At 41.9% G+C, this 20,158-nt stretch overlaps 1 protein-coding gene across 1 annotated transcript in view; it reads left to right on the top strand.

Moving 5' to 3' along the window:
• Positions 1-3,681: 3,681 nt before the first annotated feature.
• The window catches only part of cracr2aa (calcium release activated channel regulator 2Aa), a 28,332-nt gene continuing 11,855 nt past the window's right edge, over positions 3,682-20,158 (top strand). Inside the window, exons 1-7 of the mRNA XM_083654842.1 lie at positions 3,682-3,794; positions 9,227-9,639; positions 11,778-11,889; positions 12,013-12,199; positions 15,308-15,454; positions 16,185-16,275; positions 17,087-17,182. Of these exons, the coding sequence (XP_083510968.1) occupies positions 9,421-9,639; positions 11,778-11,889; positions 12,013-12,199; positions 15,308-15,454; positions 16,185-16,275; positions 17,087-17,182 (852 nt within the window). The 5' untranslated portion in view covers positions 3,682-3,794; positions 9,227-9,420. The remainder of the gene's footprint in view (positions 3,795-9,226; positions 9,640-11,777; positions 11,890-12,012; positions 12,200-15,307; positions 15,455-16,184; positions 16,276-17,086; positions 17,183-20,158) is intronic.

The raw sequence follows: 20,158 nt of genomic DNA, 5'->3' as shown, positions 1-20,158 counted from the left end.
TTGGGGAGAGACGGACATTTTCAGTGAACACTACCTACATTCAAGTGTCAATAACTAAAGAATGGATGAAGGTAGAATCAACCTTTTTTTTCTATGAAAGTAGACTAGAGGCTCTGTTCTTTCTTTTGGGATATTCAGTGTTTACATAGTCATAGAAGAAAATATTCTGTGGGTCTTGGAAAATTACTGAAAATGATCTGAAACCCTGGCGGTGCCGCCACCGGTCCTCACCAGGCCTCAACCAGTCTCCATAGGTGTAGGGAACTGTGAACAGTACTACTGAGAACATTGGTAATGTTTTGTTTTTGTTCTGTTTTGTTTTGTTTGGTTTTGTTTGTTGTTTTCTGTTTTGATATTGTCACTATTATTGCTTTTGTCGTTGTTGGTTGTTGTTTTTTGTTTTCTGTTTATATATTACTTTGTTTTCATGTCTTCTGAAATTCTAAACATGCCACCGCATTATTGAACCTGATGGGCTAGGGCGGGAGGGTTGAGGGAAAAAAGAAAAAAAATGTATGAGACACAATGTATGTTAACATGTATGTCGATATTGCTGGTCTCTAATAAACAAATATATAAAAAAAAAAAAAAAAAAAAACCCTGGCGGTGGCTGGCGACTTTTCCTTTGAAACTCTCGTGTGGAATGAGTTAAGGGCATAGAAAGGAGCTTTAGACTCACAATTCATCAAAGGTTTTACATCATGTTCTACCAGTTTTACATTTGACAATAAGCAAAGCAACATTGAATGGCCATATTTTTGTATGAGATGTGTCCAGAGTTGAGGCAAGATTTTCTTTAATGGCTTTGCGTTTGTATTTCAGTTGTACCTCCAGGCATACGGCAGCTGATTCTTAGCAAAGAAGAGGTTTCCTCTGAGCAGCAGGTGTGGAGCCCCAGTCTGGACCAGAATGACCCAGAGCCCCCACGCATTATAGATGATCCGGAGGAACTCTGGACCAGTCAGGAGGGAGAGCAGCTTCAAGGGCCAGAGGAGGCTGATATCACCGAGTTCCCATTCACTCCTGTCCCTGTGAAGAGTGAAGATGATGAAGAGGAACCTCAGTCCTCACAGCTTCATCAAAGCCAAACTGAGAACAGAGTGGCAGAGCCTCTAGCCAGCAGCTCAACTGAACAGATGAAAGCAGAAGTGGCATTTAGTTGCACGCTTTGTGATAAACGATTTGGCTGCAAGTGGAATCTTCAAACCCACATGAGAAGCCATACAGGTGAAAAGCCTTTTAGTTGCTCAGTTTGTAATAAAGCGTTTAGTGCAAAGGTCAATTTGAAGACTCACATGAGAAGTCATACTGGGGAGAAACCCTTTAGCTGCTCAGTTTGTGACAAAAGTTTTAGTCAGAAAAAGACATTGGTTACACACTTGAGAAGCCATACTGGGGAGAGACCATTTAATTGCTCATTTTGTGGTAAAAGTTTCATTGAAAAAGGAACTTTGAAGAGACACATTAGAATCCACACAGGAGAGCAATAAGTTGAACACTTATTCAACTTAAAGTGTAACTGTAGAGTACTAGATGGTGTAATACAGATTCTTTGATGTTTTTTGACCAAATAACTGTTTTTGACAAGTTTTTGATCTGGTCATTCATACTTGTCTATGGCTTTTTTTTCATTGACATTAAATACATTATTTTATATCAATTAGTTCCCTTTTTTGGTAATTGGGTGGCAGAGCTCCGTCTACAGACTGATTTCAGTCAAACATTAAATTATCTGTTCTGTTTTCAACAATTATATTTTCACTATTCCATGATGATCCAGAAGAGAGACATCTGTCTGTGTGTGGTATCTGTACTATCAGGAGAAGGTGTGGCGAGTGGGTGCTCTCAGCTCGCTCTCACTCACACACTGTCGATACACACACAGCCAGAAAGAACTAACGTTAAAGATTTTAAAGAATTCTGTTTTTTTTACAACCTGGACTCCAGGTTGTAAAAAAAAATGAATTCTTTAAAATCTTCAACGTTAGTTCTTTCTGGCTGTGTGTGTATCCTGGACCTTATTTCCAGCTTTATGATTTTTAACTCAACCTGATTAGTTTGGTTTGATATACAACATGCGCTGAAACGATAATATGCTTTGAGCTGTGACCTGCTGGAAACGAGGAATACGGGGCATGTGTTATATGTCTATTGAGCCAACCTGAACCGATTTTTGTCATTCAACTTTCTCTATATCCACAATAATAATCATATCAGAGGGCATTCCTGACGGACAGGAAGCAATACGTGCGGCTGGGCAAGTTTGTCTCAGGACCCCGGACCATCAGCACTGGAGCCCCTCAAGGCTGCAAAGGCTGAACCTCGAGCTACCTGTCGGTCAAACTCCTGAAGTATGTGGACAACATAACCCTCATTGGGTTAATCACCAATAGGGACGAGTCTGCCGGAAGCCAGAACCATCTGGAGCTGAATGCTCCACCAAATGAGGTGGTTGTGGATTTTAGGAGGAGCCCAACACCAACCACACCCCTCATCATGTGCAACTCCCCAGTCAACACTGAGGACTCAGATTCTTAATATGAACCATAATCTCCCAGGACCTCAGGTGGAAGGACAACATCACAGCATCACAAAAAGGCCCATCAGAGGCTGTTCTTCCTGCGGCAGCTGAGGAAACAAACTGCAACAGAAAACGGTGCAGTTCTACACGGCCATCGTGGAGTCCATCCTCACCTCATCTATCACGGTCTGCTGCCTCCACCACCAAGGACAGAACCAGACTGCAGCGGATCATCTGGTCAGCCGAGAAAACCAGCTGTAACCTACCATCTCTACTGGACCGTACCACTCCAGGACCAGCAAGAGAGCAGGGAAGATCTAGCCTGGGTAAACCCAGCCCCCACGTGACCTGCTCTCAGAGTTTTCAGTCACTATTCAGTCAGTGACTAGTGACTGAGAACCAGAGGTCTGAGAGCAGGTCACGTGGGGGCTGGGTTTACCCAGGCTAGGAAAGATAATCAATGATCCCTACCATCTCTTCCAAAGACTTGCATCTGGGAAGCAGTTCCGGTCACACAAGCACCCTGCCCCCGCTGGCTCTGCCACACATGACACATCCACAGGGGAGCCCACAAATACAGCTTTCGCTGTATACAACCATAAACATTACATTACATTACATCATTTGGCAGACGCTTTTATCCAAAGCGACTTACAATAACACATTTTTGTCAGCAATAGAGCAATCAACTATGCAACACAGTCTATGACAACTACAACTTCTGAAGGAACAGTGGTACAAGTTTAGTTTAGGTTAGTTATTTTTTTTTTTTAATAAAATACACGCATTCGCTTTAGCACCGTCTAGTGGTAGAGACCAGTGACAGACCTGGCTACAACCCAATCTCCACCGCACTCCCCCGTCCCCCCCCCCCCCCCCCACTGAACTTGAGGCTCTCCAGCTCCACTCTCTCTCTCTCACACACACAATCACAACCCTGCTGGCTCACGGAAATTAGTCCCCCTTTTGTGGGTGGGGAACAAAAAAGCAATGCAGTCTGCCAAACATAGTGGCAAACAGGACGAGATGAGTGACCCCTTGCTTCGTCTGAGCACTCCCCTATCTGCTTGAAAAGGAGGGAGACTTCCGCTTGTTAGTGTTGCTATGGCTACAAACGATGTCTTGTCGAAGTCCCTCCCCCGAAGTTTGTCGAGTGCTCGAGGCTACAACCTCCGTCACATTCCTGCAGTAGTTGATACTCTAGTCTGTAAACAATTACAAAAGCGGAGTCTCAGGTTCATACAATACAGACCATTATCATTTTCCTTCACTGGTACGTATCAAATATTTTTTTCTTCTTCCATCAGTTCTACGCACTGTAACGCTAAATATCTGTTTGCTGTCGTCACCGTAACTATCTGGCAGGTGTCTTCGAGCTAACGTTAAATGAATCGATTGTTCATAGTCTTCTTGCTTGATCTGTAAAAGATTATGTAGCTACACAGTGTGGGTGCCACAGAGCTTTATCGGTCAACTGTGTCTGAATATATCAGGAAGGAAGTGATGAAATTCTTGTTAACGTGTTCTTTGAAACGGGGAGTCTGTGCTTGACTTTGTTTTTTGCTACTCAGAAGCCTTTCTTCTTCTTTTAGTAGGCTAGCCAAGTTGTTTTATGTGCTAACCTAATTACACACAAGACTACGTGTTTGTTTATTTTTTTACGACATTCCTATCAATCATAGGAGTGAAATCATCGACAGGTGTTTACTTGGCAAACTGCAGGGATTCAAAGACTCGCTACTAGCTGTGATGATACAGTTGTTGTTGTTGTAGCTGCATGTGGAAATGGCCTTGATAACCTCAGACTCCAGGAAGTTCAGTGAATTTAACTTGGCGACTTGACCTGTTTAACTTGAAATACCTTCAGCAAAGCAGAGGCTGGCGGAGGAGATAGGAGTGAGATTCTGAGATATGACAAACTCTTGTCTGTGCAGCTCGTAATCGTATAGGATTATGTCATGGCTGGGATGTGGACATTGGCTCTGTCAAGACAATGGACAAACCTAGTCATAAGGCCATTATGGAAAATGACATAAGCAGCAAGGGTGACCTTGCTTTAATTGTATGATATTTCTCTTTGAGGATGAATGATGAATACAGCCTAGTATTTGCCTCTTGTGGTCCTGGTCTTTGTATGATCCTGGACCATAGAGTGAAGGTCTGCTTACAGTTTACTGTTTACTGTTTACTTGCTTACACGTACGCTACTTGTAAACAGGTAGAGGGCTCATGTCTTTTGAACACCTTGTGCTCCGTGTCTGTGTTTATGTGAATGTAATCATAGGACTATACAAACAAGATTGGATGCTAGCCTGGTGAATCATATTGATACAAGTTGACTTTTTTCATAGTGGAGTTACATGAACATAATGTTGCCTTTTCCTTTTAAAATACAAATGTATTATTCTGTAGCATAAAACCTAGGTCTATATCAATTCATGACATCCTATTTGAAATTGTTGTAGCTCTAACAACTGCTCCATGTCATATAATAAGATAAGCTAGCTCCATGCAAAGCAGTAGGCTACATTACCTGCCTGAACTGTTGCTCAGTTTCAATTTCAGTAGTTAGTGGTTAGTTAGTGAGGGAAACACGAACAGAATGTCTCATGCATGACTAATGGGTTTGCCTGGTCTAGTGGTTACCAAAATGGGGTCCAGGGATCTCCAGAAAAATGAAGAATAGTTTATTTCATTAACTAAAATGTTGCACATGGTTATTGTTACATGGTTATGGTTATCTCCCCACACTCTGTTCTGTGGCAGGTATGGCTCAGGTGTCAGTTGTCTTTGGGACAGTTTTGCTCCTCTTTTACTCCTCGCAGCGTGACATTGCTGTCTTTCAGAGGCTGTATAGCGGCTAATTTTTAAAGCTGGAGTGAAGATACTGGGGTCATATGTGCTAAGGAATCCATTGGCTAGCTTTTGGGGAAGGAGGTGTAATAATGCTCGAAAGTTAGGCTAAATTCTTCCTAGGGAAAGAAAACCTGGCATGACCATTTTCAAATTGCCCCCTTGCGATTTTTAACTGCCCCCTCAGTCACTTCATCCTGGAGCCAGGCCTGTGTGTCCATGGCCTAAGGAGTATCTGTTTGAATGTCCTTGACATGTAAACACCAACTCCTGGCCTAAGCCACCTGAATGTTGTTTTTTCCTAGCCTTTGACTCATCGTAGGTCACTGGCGTGGCCACCTGTCTCAACACACTCATGCAAGTGTCAACAAAGGGATTATCTTAATCGCTTATGTCAATCTACTAATAGGTGCCATAAACCTTTCTATGGCTTTTAGCCAATAAGTTAGTCTGTAAAGATTAGGCAATATGTTATTGTGCATACTGTTATAGACCTCATTTCTCTTTCTATTCTAAGCAACAACTTCATGTCAGTTCCCTTTCTTATTTCCTCTGTCATGCTGACATAAGCCACGCTTGCTGTGGGTTGATGACTTTCCTCGTGAGGCTTTTCACCCTTGCTCTGTGTTGCAGCTCTAACTTGCATGTCGTGTAGACGGAGAGCTTTTTAAATGTTAGCAGACATTTCAAATATTTCATATTGGCTACGGTAGGATAATTCAGAGAGCATTTTGAGACTGCTTAAGTATTCAGACTCTTAATTACCTTCCTGAAACAAAAACAAAATAATAGAAATATTAATTATATAACTTTAATAGAAATAATTTACATAGTTACTGGGAAATTATGTATGGTGTGAAATATGGTTTGAATATCTATGATAAAAATAAACAATTGAAGCTATTGTGTTTGCAATATATCATCATAGTTAAAATTGGCTAAGTGGGTGGTGGGGTCTGTAGTGGTTTGGCGGCGGTGTCTGTCATGATTGTGATATCAGTGATGTCATTTTTCATCCATTGTGATGTCATCAGTGTGATGTCATCAGTGATGTGATGTCACTCGAGCAATTGTTGTGATGTCATCAGTGATGTGCTGCTGTCACTCGAGCAACTGTGATGTAGTATGAGCCGATGGTGCACAGTTGCACGATGGCGCCTAGGTGGGTGGACAGTGTCCGTCTGTCTGTCTGTCTGTCAGTCATGATTTTGGGGGGCCGCGGAGGGGGTGATTTCCTACTCCAGCTATGGCGCATAATCTCCAGAGTCTCTCCACCCTAGGAATCGAGCGCTAGTTTACTTAACATTTTATTCAAATATTCTCACAGAAAACATTTTAATTCCAAAACAAGATATTTGCTTTTGTGAGTTTGGTGAGAGCAGTTAGTTATGATTATCTGGACTTAGAATGGCGTTTGTGTGTGTGTGTGTGTGTGTGTGTGTGTGTGTGTGTGTGTGTGTGTGTGTGTGTGTGTGTGTGTGTGTGTGTGTGTGTGTGTGTGTGTGTGTGTGTGTGTGTGTGTGTGCGCGTGCTTGCGTGTGGCTGTGTGCAATTCTGTCTGTCTGCCTCTGTTTTTTATGCTTGTCGTTGTCGCACTTACTCAAGGCCCACATTCATTCATTTGATGCACTGTTTGTCTCTCTTCTGAATGACAGCCTCCAGAGAGCAATCTTCCAAACCAGCATCATTATGCACAGTCTGCACCGTGTTGGTTAGACCAGTCAATACTTCCAGGCAGATGGGACCCTTTCAGTCATACCACAACTTTCTTTCAGTTTTTGGCTTTGCTTGTCAAACGGCTGTAGGGCTCATATGATTGGTCGCTGAAGGAAGGGGGAGAGCAACGGGCAGGTGTACCACATACAGTGGACCATGTTGAACACTGTGTACATGTACAACCATATCTAGGGTAGATTGCTTATATAAGAGAGATAGAGAGTGTGTGTGTGTGTGTGTGTGTGTGTGTGTGTGTGTGTGTGTGTGTGTGTGTGTGTGTGTGTGTGTGTGTGTGTGTGTGTGTGTGTGTGTGTGTGTGTGTGTGCGCGCGCACGACTGGGCACGCGCGCACACGTGTGTGAGAAAAGAAAGGGTGGCTTACAGATGAGGTAGATCATCCATGGTTAAGTGACCCTTCACACCATATTATGCCGAAGCAATGCTCAACCTATTAAGCCCCCGTTCACACAGGACGCTGAAGCAACGCTCAACCTAAGCTGTACCTACGCTGAACCCACAAGTTTCATTTAGGCGTCCTTGTTAATAGGCGAAGCCGTTCACACCACCCGCGCGTGTGCCTAAATGAAACTTGTGGGTTCGGCGTAGGTTGAGCTTAGGGTGAGCGTTGCTTCGGCGTATAGTGTGAACGGGGGCTGAGCTCAACCTACGCTGAACCCACAAGTTTCATTTAGGCGTCCTTGTTAACAGGCGAGGCCGTTCACACCACCCACGCGCGTGTCATGCTGAAGCCACACCGAAGCCGCGCTCACACCTTGCTCAAGCGATCGTTCAGGATTCCGTCCTATTTTCCAAGCGTGACACGTGAAGCTTGAAGCTGCCATGCATGAAGTGAATGGAGGGGGGAGGGGGCCGGTGGCGCAGCTCCGAGCCTGGCGCTGAGTGTCTGAGTGTCTGGTGTGAACGGATAGAGGAAAGGAGAGTGTCTGGTGTGAACGGTTAGGCTGAGGAAAGTGTCTGGGTGTCTTGAGTGTCTGGTGTGAACGGTTAGGAGAGTGTCTGGTGTGAACGGTTAGGAGAGCGTCTGGTGTGAACGGTTAGGCGTGATGTCTGGGTGTCTGAGTGTCTGGTGTGAACAGTTAGGAGAGTGTCTGGTGTGAACGGATAGCCGTGAGCTCACGTTCAGCGTGAGTCAAGTGTCAGTTCTGCCTATGGTGTGAACAAAGGCTAAGGTTAGGCAGTGTAACTTCTGTTCACTTTTTATTGACATCAATGAATATTTAACTTTAGTTAATGTAATGAGGAAGATCTTTACATTATCTTAAACTTTGAATGTAGCCATCTGCTTTCTGTATACACTCAATCATGGGACATTTCTAAACTCTATTTGGTTTACTGGTACAGCCTAACTGATTGAAACTGTAATAATACCAGTGTTTCCCCTAGAAACATTTTCAGGCCTGGAGGGATTTCAAAACGTCCCCCGACCGCAACGGTGGGGGCCCTCGCTGGCGACTATCTATGTTCGCAATGGCATCCCAAGTATCATCATACTATTATGTGATGCGATGTGAACAGTTGTATTATGGGAACAACGTTGGCCTGGCGGGCCCGCCAGGCCTGTAGAATGGCAGGGGAAACACTGAATACCCTTCTGACTGATAGATATCTGTATCTGATATGCTGCTTAAATACACTAGTTACATTCTCTAGTCTAGTGCTTGCTCTTTTAATGTGTTATTGATTCAACTGTTGATTGAAGATGATGGTAAATTATATATAGCCATGTTTATTTTATTATTATGATTGATGATGATTACAGTTTTTTTATTATGCATTTCATACTTAGCTTTTGATGTACTGTTCTTTTGGAATTGAACATGCTTTTGAAGCTGGACTTCATTATTAAATTAAAAATAAATAAGACCACATTGAGTACTGCCTGCATTGTGTGTGTGTGTGTGTGTGTGTGTGTGTGTGTGTGTGTGTGTGTGTGTGTGTGTGTGTGTGTGTGTGTGTGTGTGTGTGTGTGTGTGTGTGTGTGTGTGTGTGTGTGTGTGTGTGTGTGTGTGTGTGTGTGTGTGTGTGTGTGTGCGTGCGTGCGTGCGGGTGGGGTGTGTGTGGATGGGTCGGGGTGTTTAGACCTATTTTAAACAGAAGTCTCCTTCCGTCTCCTAGGCTTCAACGACTAATTAAAGAGGTGGTTGCTAAGAGATGACAAGCCGTGGCATTGCTGAAAGCCTCTGATGTCCAGCAGCCTGAAGCTCCACTTCTCCTGGATCTCTTCCCTCCACTGCTTTGCCTCTACCTGGACCATGTGAAGGCCTCGGAGGGGGAGAGACGCATACGTAAACAGACTCGCAACAAGCACCATGGCGGCTTTTACGGCTACCTGTGGCATTACCGGTACCACTACCACCACAGTGGCCCGAACTGACCGGCACCGGCACCGAAGCAGTGAAGAGGCTGGTGGATGTGAGAGTGAGAAGGGGGACCGGGGAGGACAGAACACTATTGTAGAGAAAACCCACCAGTTCTTCCAGATGTGCGACATCGAGGACAAGGGCTTCATCACCCGCCGGGACATGCAGGTGAGTTCGCTGCCATTCAGCCGTCATGTTTTCAATGAGTTTGTGAAGCTTGATCCTTGTTCATGTGAGGAATTAATTCAATGAAATTAGATGGTTTTTACTTCAGCAAAGCAAACGGCAAACAATTGGATGCATGGAGATGAATAAAAACACATTTGATATCGAGCTGTGGAGAACAGTTTTCTTTTGCTTTTTACTCAATCGATGAAATATCAGTACAGTTTAGGACAATGGACACACCACGTTTCCATGCATAGGTATATCATTATTGTTTTCTTATAACGGGCACTTTACATCACACTTATTATTGTATCTATTCTAAATAGTGTTTTATGTACCTCTGTCAATTGTCCTTGTTTGTTTTAGCTTGTATGCATACCTTTTTCTTTTTAAATTTGTACAAGTACATTGAGAGAAACGTAAACTTCCTTGTATGTCTACATACTTGGCCAATAAAGCTGATTCTGATACACATCAAGAACACCTGTAGCAAATCCACCTTATGATTTGTAACAAAAAAATGAAGGCCAAACTGCTTATTGAGCCAGGCTGCTGGGCATAGAGTTCAGGGGTTGTTTGTGCACTCGTTAATGATGCTGAACAGTATACAGGACATGGTTAGGTCATGTGCTTCTTATTCAATATGGCATACAAGAGACTGAGAGCGAGCCGTGCACAGAGAGCCAGGCAGAGCTTTGTCATGCAGCTCCTCCACTCACATTATTGTGCAGATTGGCCCCTCAGAGCCTCATCTCTGTTGTGGGTAATCCTTTGATGAAGCACTTGTAGGCTCACGCTCAGAGAAGATCTCTATAGAGAGGCAGCTTTCATCCACTGTTTATGATAATGCGTTGGAAATGAGAGGGCTCGCTGGACAGTGGTGGCTTACTTTCACCACTCGGATGACAATTTGTGAACTTATTGGAAAGTTTGTTCTATATATATATATATATTTACAGCCAACTGTCATCAAAGCTTGTAAATGACATAAGAAATTGAAATAAGATGTATCTTACAATTACATAATATATGCTGCATCTTTTTTTTTTTACAACTGCCTAGATATTTTGTGTGACTGTTTTAAGCACAATGTTTTCTGCTGATGCTCACATCACGTCTTGACAATAACTGTCACACCGTGACCAACAGGGAAGCTTTAAAATTCTGCACACTTTGAACATTGCTGACATAAGGGATATGTTCTGCCCAGATAACAGCATTTACAAGGAGTGAGCTGCTGCTGAGATACTGGACACTATGGGTGGCTCTGCTCAGTCAACATTCAGAGCAGTGTAAACACACACCGCACCAAAAACCAAACCTCCATAGCTTACAAAGGTGTGGCCATGTTGGCTTTTCAGGTTTACTGTCATGGTCAGAATGTCTCTTGGGTGGTTCTTCTCATTTGGTATCCCCTTGGATGAACATCTTCATATGGGAGCAAGTGTCACTCTCTATTTCTCAAAAACCATCTAAGAAGCTAAGCGTTTTTACCTCCAGAATAAAAGCAATAATTTATTACACAAAAAACATTACACGTGCATTTACTTTATTTAATTGCCATGTGTGTGCGTGCGTGCGTGCGTGCGTGCGTAACTGCATCACTGTGAAGCAGTGTGGTACCAGTACCTTTACGAATTGCAAGACAGATTTAGGTACATCATTTCGGTACCATGCCTGAGCTGCTGAGTGAAATGTACACTCTGCGGTGCTGCAAAACTGCCGCAGCATGCACCTTCACTAACATTATCATTTGGAGTGTGCCGCTTGAAATAATCTAAAAAACAACAACACTTTAAATCAATTGAAATAAAATAAATGATTGAACCGATAAGTTTTTATTATCCATCCATCCATCTATAATGCGCAGCAAACATTTCCTGGTTAAATAAAAAAAAGACAAACAAATTGATGAAAGATGTTGTTTGCTATGTGAAATGCATTCTCCATTATTAGAGCAGTATTTGTCACTGGCCACAGAACTACTACAGGGAGGAACCAGCAACTCCTCCGTGGCTTGTGCATTGCAAATGACTCTCCTTACAAGTCTCAAGTAGCAGTTGTTATAGCTACAGTATGGTTCATTGTTCATTCTTTGTCTTGTCAATAGCACCTGTGCTTTGTATCTTGTTAAATAGAGGCTAAATGGAGAGCTCCCTCTCAGTGCAGATGAGTTGGAGAACGTATTTGATACCCTGGACTCTGATGGCAATGGGTACCTCACACTCGGCGAGTTCTCCTCTGGCTTCAGTACGTTTTTTTAAACCTTTTTTCTGCTTGAAAGTTATAGTATCAATGAAAGTTATAGTATCATCAATAGCATAATTATGCGAGTCTTGCTCTGAATGTGCACTTAAGCTCTCTGTTTTCTAGGTGAATTTATGTTTGGCCAGAAGATTTCTGTAGAAGAGGGGATGGGGGAAACAAACATGTGTAAGCGTTCAGCGGAGGCCCTGTACCAGACCCAGTGGGAGGAGAGACTGGCAACCAGCGAGGATGAAGAGGAGACACACTTCTGCATGCTTATAGAGAGCCTGGGAGCCAGCAACGTCTTTGAAGAGTGAGTTGGGATTGTGTACGTAGCACATATCCTGAATAGGGCTGGGTTCAAAAAATCGATTCTCCGATTTTTAATCGATTTTTATTTTAATCCTTGATTATCGATTCATATGTCCAGAGATCGTTGTTTTTTTTCTGTTTTTTTTGTTTTTTAATTAATAAACAGGCTAAAATATTATGCTGTGTGTGGTAGTTGAAACATAGTTTCAAGTTGACGTTTATTTATGTTTGTAGTTGAAACAAAAACATAAATACTGTAGGCTACATTTACTTTTAGAAATTATATAGGCTGAAATCAAATCACTGTGCATAATTGTGAAAGTGTCTTTATTGACAGATGAAAAGGCTGTTATTTACCCTTTGTCACCACCTGGTGAGTAAATATACTGTATGTGTAACTAAAACCATTAAAATTGACAACAGGTCTGCAACTTTTTTTCCCCGTGTATCTACTTGGCTGGTTGGGAACCCCTGTGTTACATAACTGGACATGTAATTCAGGGTACAGATCAAAAAACATTTTGAAACATATTGAAATCGATCGAATCGGAATCGAAATTAATCGATTCGCAACCTTGTGAATCGGAATCGAATCGATTCTTGAAATTTGAACCAATACCCAGCTCTAATCCTGAAATGTGTGCATGTCTGTTAGCCTGTGTGTTGTGAAATCTACTCATATCTCTGAACCTTTTGTCCACATAATAACTTTGTTGACTCAGCGTGAGACTGAAATCAGCTGCGCAATCCAAACAAGAGTCGGAAGTTTCCACTCTCTACGTCTACGCGCTCCCTTTGAGCAGTCCATGTTCTGCCTCTATGCATAAGAAGAATGTGACTGCCTTGATATTTAGATCTTATAAGATCCTGTTTGAATACATACATGCAGCATGAAACCTTGATATTTAGATCTTATAAGATCCTGTTTGAATACATACATGCAGCATGAAACCTTGATATTCAGATCTTATAAGATCCTATTTGAATACATACATGCAGCATGAAACCTTGATATTCAGATCTTATAAGATCCTATTTGAATACATACATGCAGCATGAAACCTCGATATTCAGATCTTATAAGATCCTGTTTGAATACATACATGCAGCATGAAACCTCGATATTCAGATCTTATAAGATCCTATTTGAATACATACATGCAGCATGAAACCTTGATATTCAGATCTTATAAGATCCTGTTTGAATACATACATGCAGCATGAAACCTTGATATTCAGATCTTATAAGATCCTATTTGAATACATACATGCAGCATGAAACCTTGATATTTAGATCTTATAAGATCCTGTTTGAATACATACATGCAGCATGAAACCTTGATATTTAGATCTTATAAGATCCTGTTTGAATACATACATGCAGCATGAAACCTCGATATTCAGATCTTATAAGATCCTATTTGAATACATACATGCAGCATGAAACCTTGATATTCAGATCTTATAAGATCCTGTTTGAATACATACATGCAGCATGAAACCTCGATATTCAGATCTTATAAGATCCTATTTGAATACATACATGCAGCATGAAACCTTGATATTCAGATCTTATAAGATCCTGTTTGAATACATACATGCAGCATGAAACCTCGATATTCAGATCTTATAAGATCCTATTTGAATACATACATGCAGCATGAAACCTTGATATTCAGATCTTATAAGATCCTGTTTGAATACATACATGCAGCATGAAACCTTGATATTCAGATCTTATAAGATCCTATTTGAATACATACATGCAGCATGAAACCTTGATATTTAGATCTTATAAGATCCTGTTTGAATACATACATGCAGCATGAAACCTTGATATTTAGATCTTATAAGATCCTGTTTGAATACATACATGCAGCATGAAACCTTGATATTCAGATCTTATAAGATCCTATTTGAATACATACATGCAGCATGAAACCTTGATATTCAGATCTTATAAGATCCTGTTTGAATACATACATGCAGCATGAAACCTTGATATTCAGATCTTATAAGATCCTATTTGAATATACATGCAGCATGGAACCTTGGTATTTGAGAAGAAGTTTCTGTCATTTCCAGACAATCATCACACTTCAAAAGCCTGTTCAACCTCGCATGAATCATCATAAATGACTATGATTACTGTCTCTGCTTACTTTTCCCCTCTGCTTACTTAGGTATTTCACACAATGCTAACATTCCACTAGTAACTGCAGGTATTGTCTGTTTAGCCATGGTCATGTTAGGAAGAAAGAGATGGGGCTATCGAATGCATGACTAGACTCACCTTTAGCAAACAGCTGCAATTGGAGAAAGGTAAACCATAGAGCAGGTGGATGTCAGATGGTGTCTAAGTACAAACATCCTATTGGCGTCTGCCTACCTGGTTAGAACTGGAGGTGTGTCCTGACATTTGAGATCAGATCACTTTGTGCAGCACTAACCACAGTTAATATTCACTTCACAGTTGAGTTAATTAAGGCTCAGTAATTGTAGAAGAATCTTCCAGAAATGTGTTTGACTTGTTCCATTAGGGTAGAGAGGCACAATCCATTGTTTCCCCTCTCCTAGGGTTTTTCTGAATTCCTTCATGATGCGGTTTTGTTTTGTTTTGTTTTTATTCAGTTCATTATTAAGTTGTCTTTGTCAATACTTAAATCATTGTTTGAATTCAGAATGCAGTCTTTGCTGTCTGTGCCAATGCTTGGCGAAGAGACCTTGGAAGACAAAAGGTTTCAATGAAGCTGTCATGAGCAAAAAAATAAATAAATAATAGTGAATGGATTTTTCAAGGCCAAGAACGACTTGACCAAATGGTTGCCTTTTATAAAAACCAAAAGCCTTGTTTCAGCCATCAGACACTATCATCTGTTACCTGCTGCCCTCGCTGTATCTGACTGTGTGTTTGACCTCGGTCTAGTCTCAGGGAATCCACTGGAACATTTTGTCCCCGTCTTTGAAGCACAGTTCAACTTCTCCCCATCCTCGCCACATTGTCTAGTTTTCTTAGTAACAGGATAGCAGAACTACCTATGAAATCTCATACCAAAGACAGGACTACAACAGCAGCGAGACTAAATTTGGTTTCACCTCATCCCATCAGTCCTAGTGAGGTGCGTAGCTTGTGGGCCCAGCTGCGCCGAGATGAACCAGACCTCTTATCCAACTTTGAGGACTTCCTGGCCAGAGTCACTTCCCAGATCAAAGAGGTCAACCAGGAGAAGAGGGAGATGGAGAGCGCTCTCAAAAGGTAAAGAGATTATTTATTTTTACACAATAGGGAATTGTGCATCTATGGATACTGTATGCTTATATGTAAGATGTAAGGGATTGAGGAATTACTTTTGAAAGAGGCAGGTGGCAGGTGTCATGATGGGGAACTGCGTCTAATCTGATAATGTTACTGTTTTTTGAGAGAAAAAGTACTTGAATTTCCCAATGAGCCTTTTAGCATGCAAACCTCATTGATGTAAGATGAAGTGTAAACAGACATCACAGGAGCGGGGTACTGAGGGTATGACGAGCCGCGTACAAAAAACATTTGATCATCAGTCTACTTGGTGGGTTTAGGCCTTTTTAGAGCCATTCTCACACTTCTATTGAGTTAACACATGACTAAAGCTCTCTGTAATTAATGTGCATCCATCATTTAAATGAGCTGTATTCATTACTGTAGTTATGTCATACTGGTATTATACCCTTTGTTATGTTTTGAGCACTTCAAAGATGAACGTATGAGCAATAGGAGGAAAAGGGTGTTATTTCTAGCCCACAATAACCAATTGCAGAAACCAAAACAGAATTGTTTTTTATGCATGCACACATGCACGCAGACACACACACACACACACACACACACATTCATAACATTCCATATTTTCATATCTGAATACCCTGTGCAGTATAAATAACATTTGATTGATTGATTGATTGATTGATTGATTGATTGATTGATTGATTGATTTAATATAACCATACAGAAAAGCAGCAACTCATGATGATGAGATCCAGCGCCTATATGAGGAAATGGAGCAGCAAATAAAAAACGAAAAAGACCGCATTCTGCTGCAGGTACGGACCTATTTAATAATTACTCAGGGTGTGACTGACTGACTGACTAACGGGTTTGTCTGTTCGCTTGTTGTTGTTGTTATCAGGCCCGTAGCTACCATTGAGGACACCGAGGTCATGACCTCGGTATTTTCCAATTTTTATTTTATTTTATTTTTTAAAGAAAAATAGCCCCGGCCCCCAGATCTATTCATCTGTCATTGATGTTTTAATGCGACAGTTGATCGGAAATGCAACAATTTGCTTCCTCTCTGTGTGCTATAGAAGGAAGAGAGATAACTCACAACATTCAGATTTTGCATTGAGGCTAGATTGGGGCTAGACTTTGGGGACAGTTCTATTGAAGTGAATGGGTAAGTAACTCCCCTGTAAAGTGATGTTTGTGTAGATGGGCCATTGTATTTAATTGAGCAGTATTCTGACATGTGACCTGTATGCAGAATATAAATTATATTATTTGGGGAGACATTTATTTTTTGTATCATTTTAAAGCAACAGCACAGTAAAGAGGATATTAATCTAACATGATGTCTGTAGTTCTTTATAGATCTAGCCTCTTAATTTTGCTCTCAAAGTGCACCAGATTGAAGCATTTTACTTTAAAATGGACAACATTTTCTATCCAGCCCCCCCCGAACCCCCCACGCCGCGCTAAAATGACCTCGGTATTTCTCAAACCCTGGCTACGGGCCTGGTTGTTATTGTGACTGAATGCTCTCTTTGTTCCTGACTGACAAATATGATACATCTACATCTTGCCCTAACCTTGAGCGTCACCCTCTCATGCCCCTCTGTCCTGCCTGTGCTGAAGGATTCTGAGCGCTTCCTGTCCCTCAGTCAAGACCTGGAGCTGCAGCTGTCCAGTAAGGAGAGAGAGCTGGAACACCTCTCCCAGAAACAGAGGAGGGTGAGTGAGGCCAAGCAAAAGCCCCTCCCACTTGGAGGCAGATGGATACAGTAGATAGACAGACACATTATTTATCCCTTGAAGAAATTCAATTGTCACAGTAGGAACACATTTGAGACATGTAACAAAATGCTATAATAAAGCAAAAAAAAAATGCTATTTAGTTCCACCGTACAATCACTAGACATATTAGCGTCAACATATAACCCTTACAAATTAACTTAAAGCAGCTATGGTGGACTTTCACTTTGTGTTTATTGTTGCGGCACCTGTGGACAAAAGTGGTACTGTTTGCCCAGAACGAAAAATGCATTTCCTAAACACTGAGGCTCTACCGTGGAGGGCTTCTCCGAGTCAAAGTGCCTCAAGGTTGATGTCACTGCTTAATGCGCTGACCAGAACAAAAAATACAACCTCACATGGACGTAACGTGTGACGGGACGCTATCTGATAACCTCACAAGAGGCATTTGGAAATCGCCGATCTCCTCGCTGATGGTCTCATTGATGATGTAGGTAAGATTTGAGGCAATTACATTTAGACTGTTTTATAACCAGTTAAAAGTTCCCCCTAGCTTTAATAACATAAATGCTATGCCCAAGCACTAAACAATAGATATTCTACAATATGTGTAGCACAAAACATTGAGACCTGGAAGTATAATACCCAGGTTTTTACAGACAGAAATATACAGAATGGTAGGATTACATACTCATAGTCTCGGTTTCCAGACGTTTGGTGAGCGGCGCCAACAGCGCCACCTAACCACCAAACAACGGATTAAGACTGAGAGCTGAGTCTAGTGAAACGGATTAAGACTGAGAGCTGAGTCTAACATACTCATAACCACAATCTGTTGTGAAAAAAAGGCAACAAGATGAGTTACATCACAATTTAATTGATTTGCACAGCACCGTTTGTTTTCAATTAAAGGACGGCTTTACCGTGTGGAATATGAATATATATTAAATCTCACGCCCCCAAGGTTTTCGAATCCGTTGAAATTTTTGAAATTGCTGGTTCACTGCCAGAGATATCAAGCATCTCTCACATATTTTTTGGGCCAGCCGACGCGTTTCGCGTCATCTGGCCCAAGTCCGCCTTGCGGAAGTCGAGGACCTATGAACTACAATTGTTGTGAGCCATGGTCCCGCCTCTAGAGGTCCTCCACGCCCCTTCAGAGGTCTTGAACAAAAACAAAAGGCAGCCATCTTTTTCCACCACCTAGCCTGCTGTAGCTAGGTTAGCTTTCCATAGCTCCTTGCAAAGAGACCATATCTCGGGAACGGAAGCACGGACAGACACGGGACTGGTGGCATTGGAAAGCTCGTCAAATTTTACATCTAGTAGTAGGTGCGTTGAAGTAACGAAATCAACGCTGAGCAATGTACCCGTTTTTACACATTTTTACATAAAATAGTTACAACATCAGATGCGCGTAACTCCTACGAAAATGCCTTAAAATGCATGAATTTTTTTTTATGAAGACATCTCCCGACATATATACTTCGGTTTAAATTTGGTGCAATTTGGAGGCAATTTTATTTTCGATTTTTTCTTCTCATAATGTTTTATTGTCGAAGCCTTCTTCTTCTTCTTCTTTGAGTTTTATGGCGGTTGGCAAACATATATGTGCATTACCGCCACCTACTGGAGTTTGATATCAGCCAAATGCCTGAGGGGTGGGCATGGAAACGAAGGCCACGCGAGCCCAGTGCATTGTGGGAAATGTAGGATTTCGAGTCCCCGCACCCGCACCTCCCCCCCACCAGCCCCCCCCCCCCCCCCCCCCCCCCACACAGAGTGGATTTCTGTTGATATCTCTGGCTGTGAAGAAGCAATTTCAAAAATTTCAACGGATTCGACAACCTTAGGGGCGTGAGATTTAATATATATTCATATTCCCCACGGGAAAGCCATCCTTTAACAAGCAATTAGGAGGAGGTGTTATTTGGACAGTTTTATTAAATGCTTGTCTCAGGCATCCAATCAATGCTTCTCCAATGGGTTTAAGTTGCAGCAGCAGCAGCTCGCCTTAATAGAAACTGATGGATGTTAAAAGGTGCTGTCACTCCTCTATTCACAGAAATCCACTTAGCCCTTTAAGGCTAATTAGTGGATTAAAATTAATTTGGGTCGTCAACAAGGACTTGTCTTTTCCTCAGAGCTGCTTAGCACCTCTAATTACTTTGTCAGCAGTTCAATCCCCTCTCTTTACCATGCTGCTAGCCTCTGCACAGCAGACATGTAGACACTGGTTTATAGGCTGGCACAACTTCAAAGCATTTAGCATGGTTAACGCTCCCTATTGCACTGCTTCTCAACCTTTTTGAGCAGCGACCCCCAAAAACCTTTAGGGTGGGGTTCGTGACCCCCCTCCCGCCGCTGCCCAACCAAACAATGACTTCCTAGTGTGCACACATTCACACACTGATTTCAGACACTCACTGAAATCTTTTTTTATACAGTTTATAGATTATATACAATACTTAAATCATTGGTATGGGAGATTTAATCATCATGGGAATCAAAAAAATAATAATCTCTTCTTCTTCTTTTTGACAATCATCCCACGACCCCCAAAAATAATCTCACGACCCCCTGGGGGGTCCCGACCCCCAGGTTGAGAACCACTGCCCTATTGTGTCTGTACTGGGGTTTGGGGTTTAAAGGCAGCATGGTGGTCTCCATTTAAAGGCAGACTGTTGTCACGCAGTAGTTGTATCTATGCGTGTTCTCCTCACATTAGGCCATGTCCTCCTCACAGATGTGCCAGCCATTCTTAACATGAATCACATCATATTCATCTTTTGACTTTGGGTTATCATGGTCATGGACATTCATCAGCCATGCACACTATGTGACTTAGCTCAGAGCACAATGGTTCAAATGGCTCTGGTCATTTCCAATCAAATATGATCAGATTGTGTTTAATAGCTTGTGGCTAATTTTAACCTCACAGTCATCCATCTGTTA

Source organism: Poromitra crassiceps, assembly GCF_964638095.1.
Source record: "Poromitra crassiceps genome assembly, chromosome: 18".
NCBI lineage: Eukaryota > Metazoa > Chordata > Actinopteri > Beryciformes > Melamphaidae > Poromitra > Poromitra crassiceps.
Note: the sequence above shows the minus strand (reverse complement) of the source record. Positions and strands in the feature narration are given on the sequence as shown.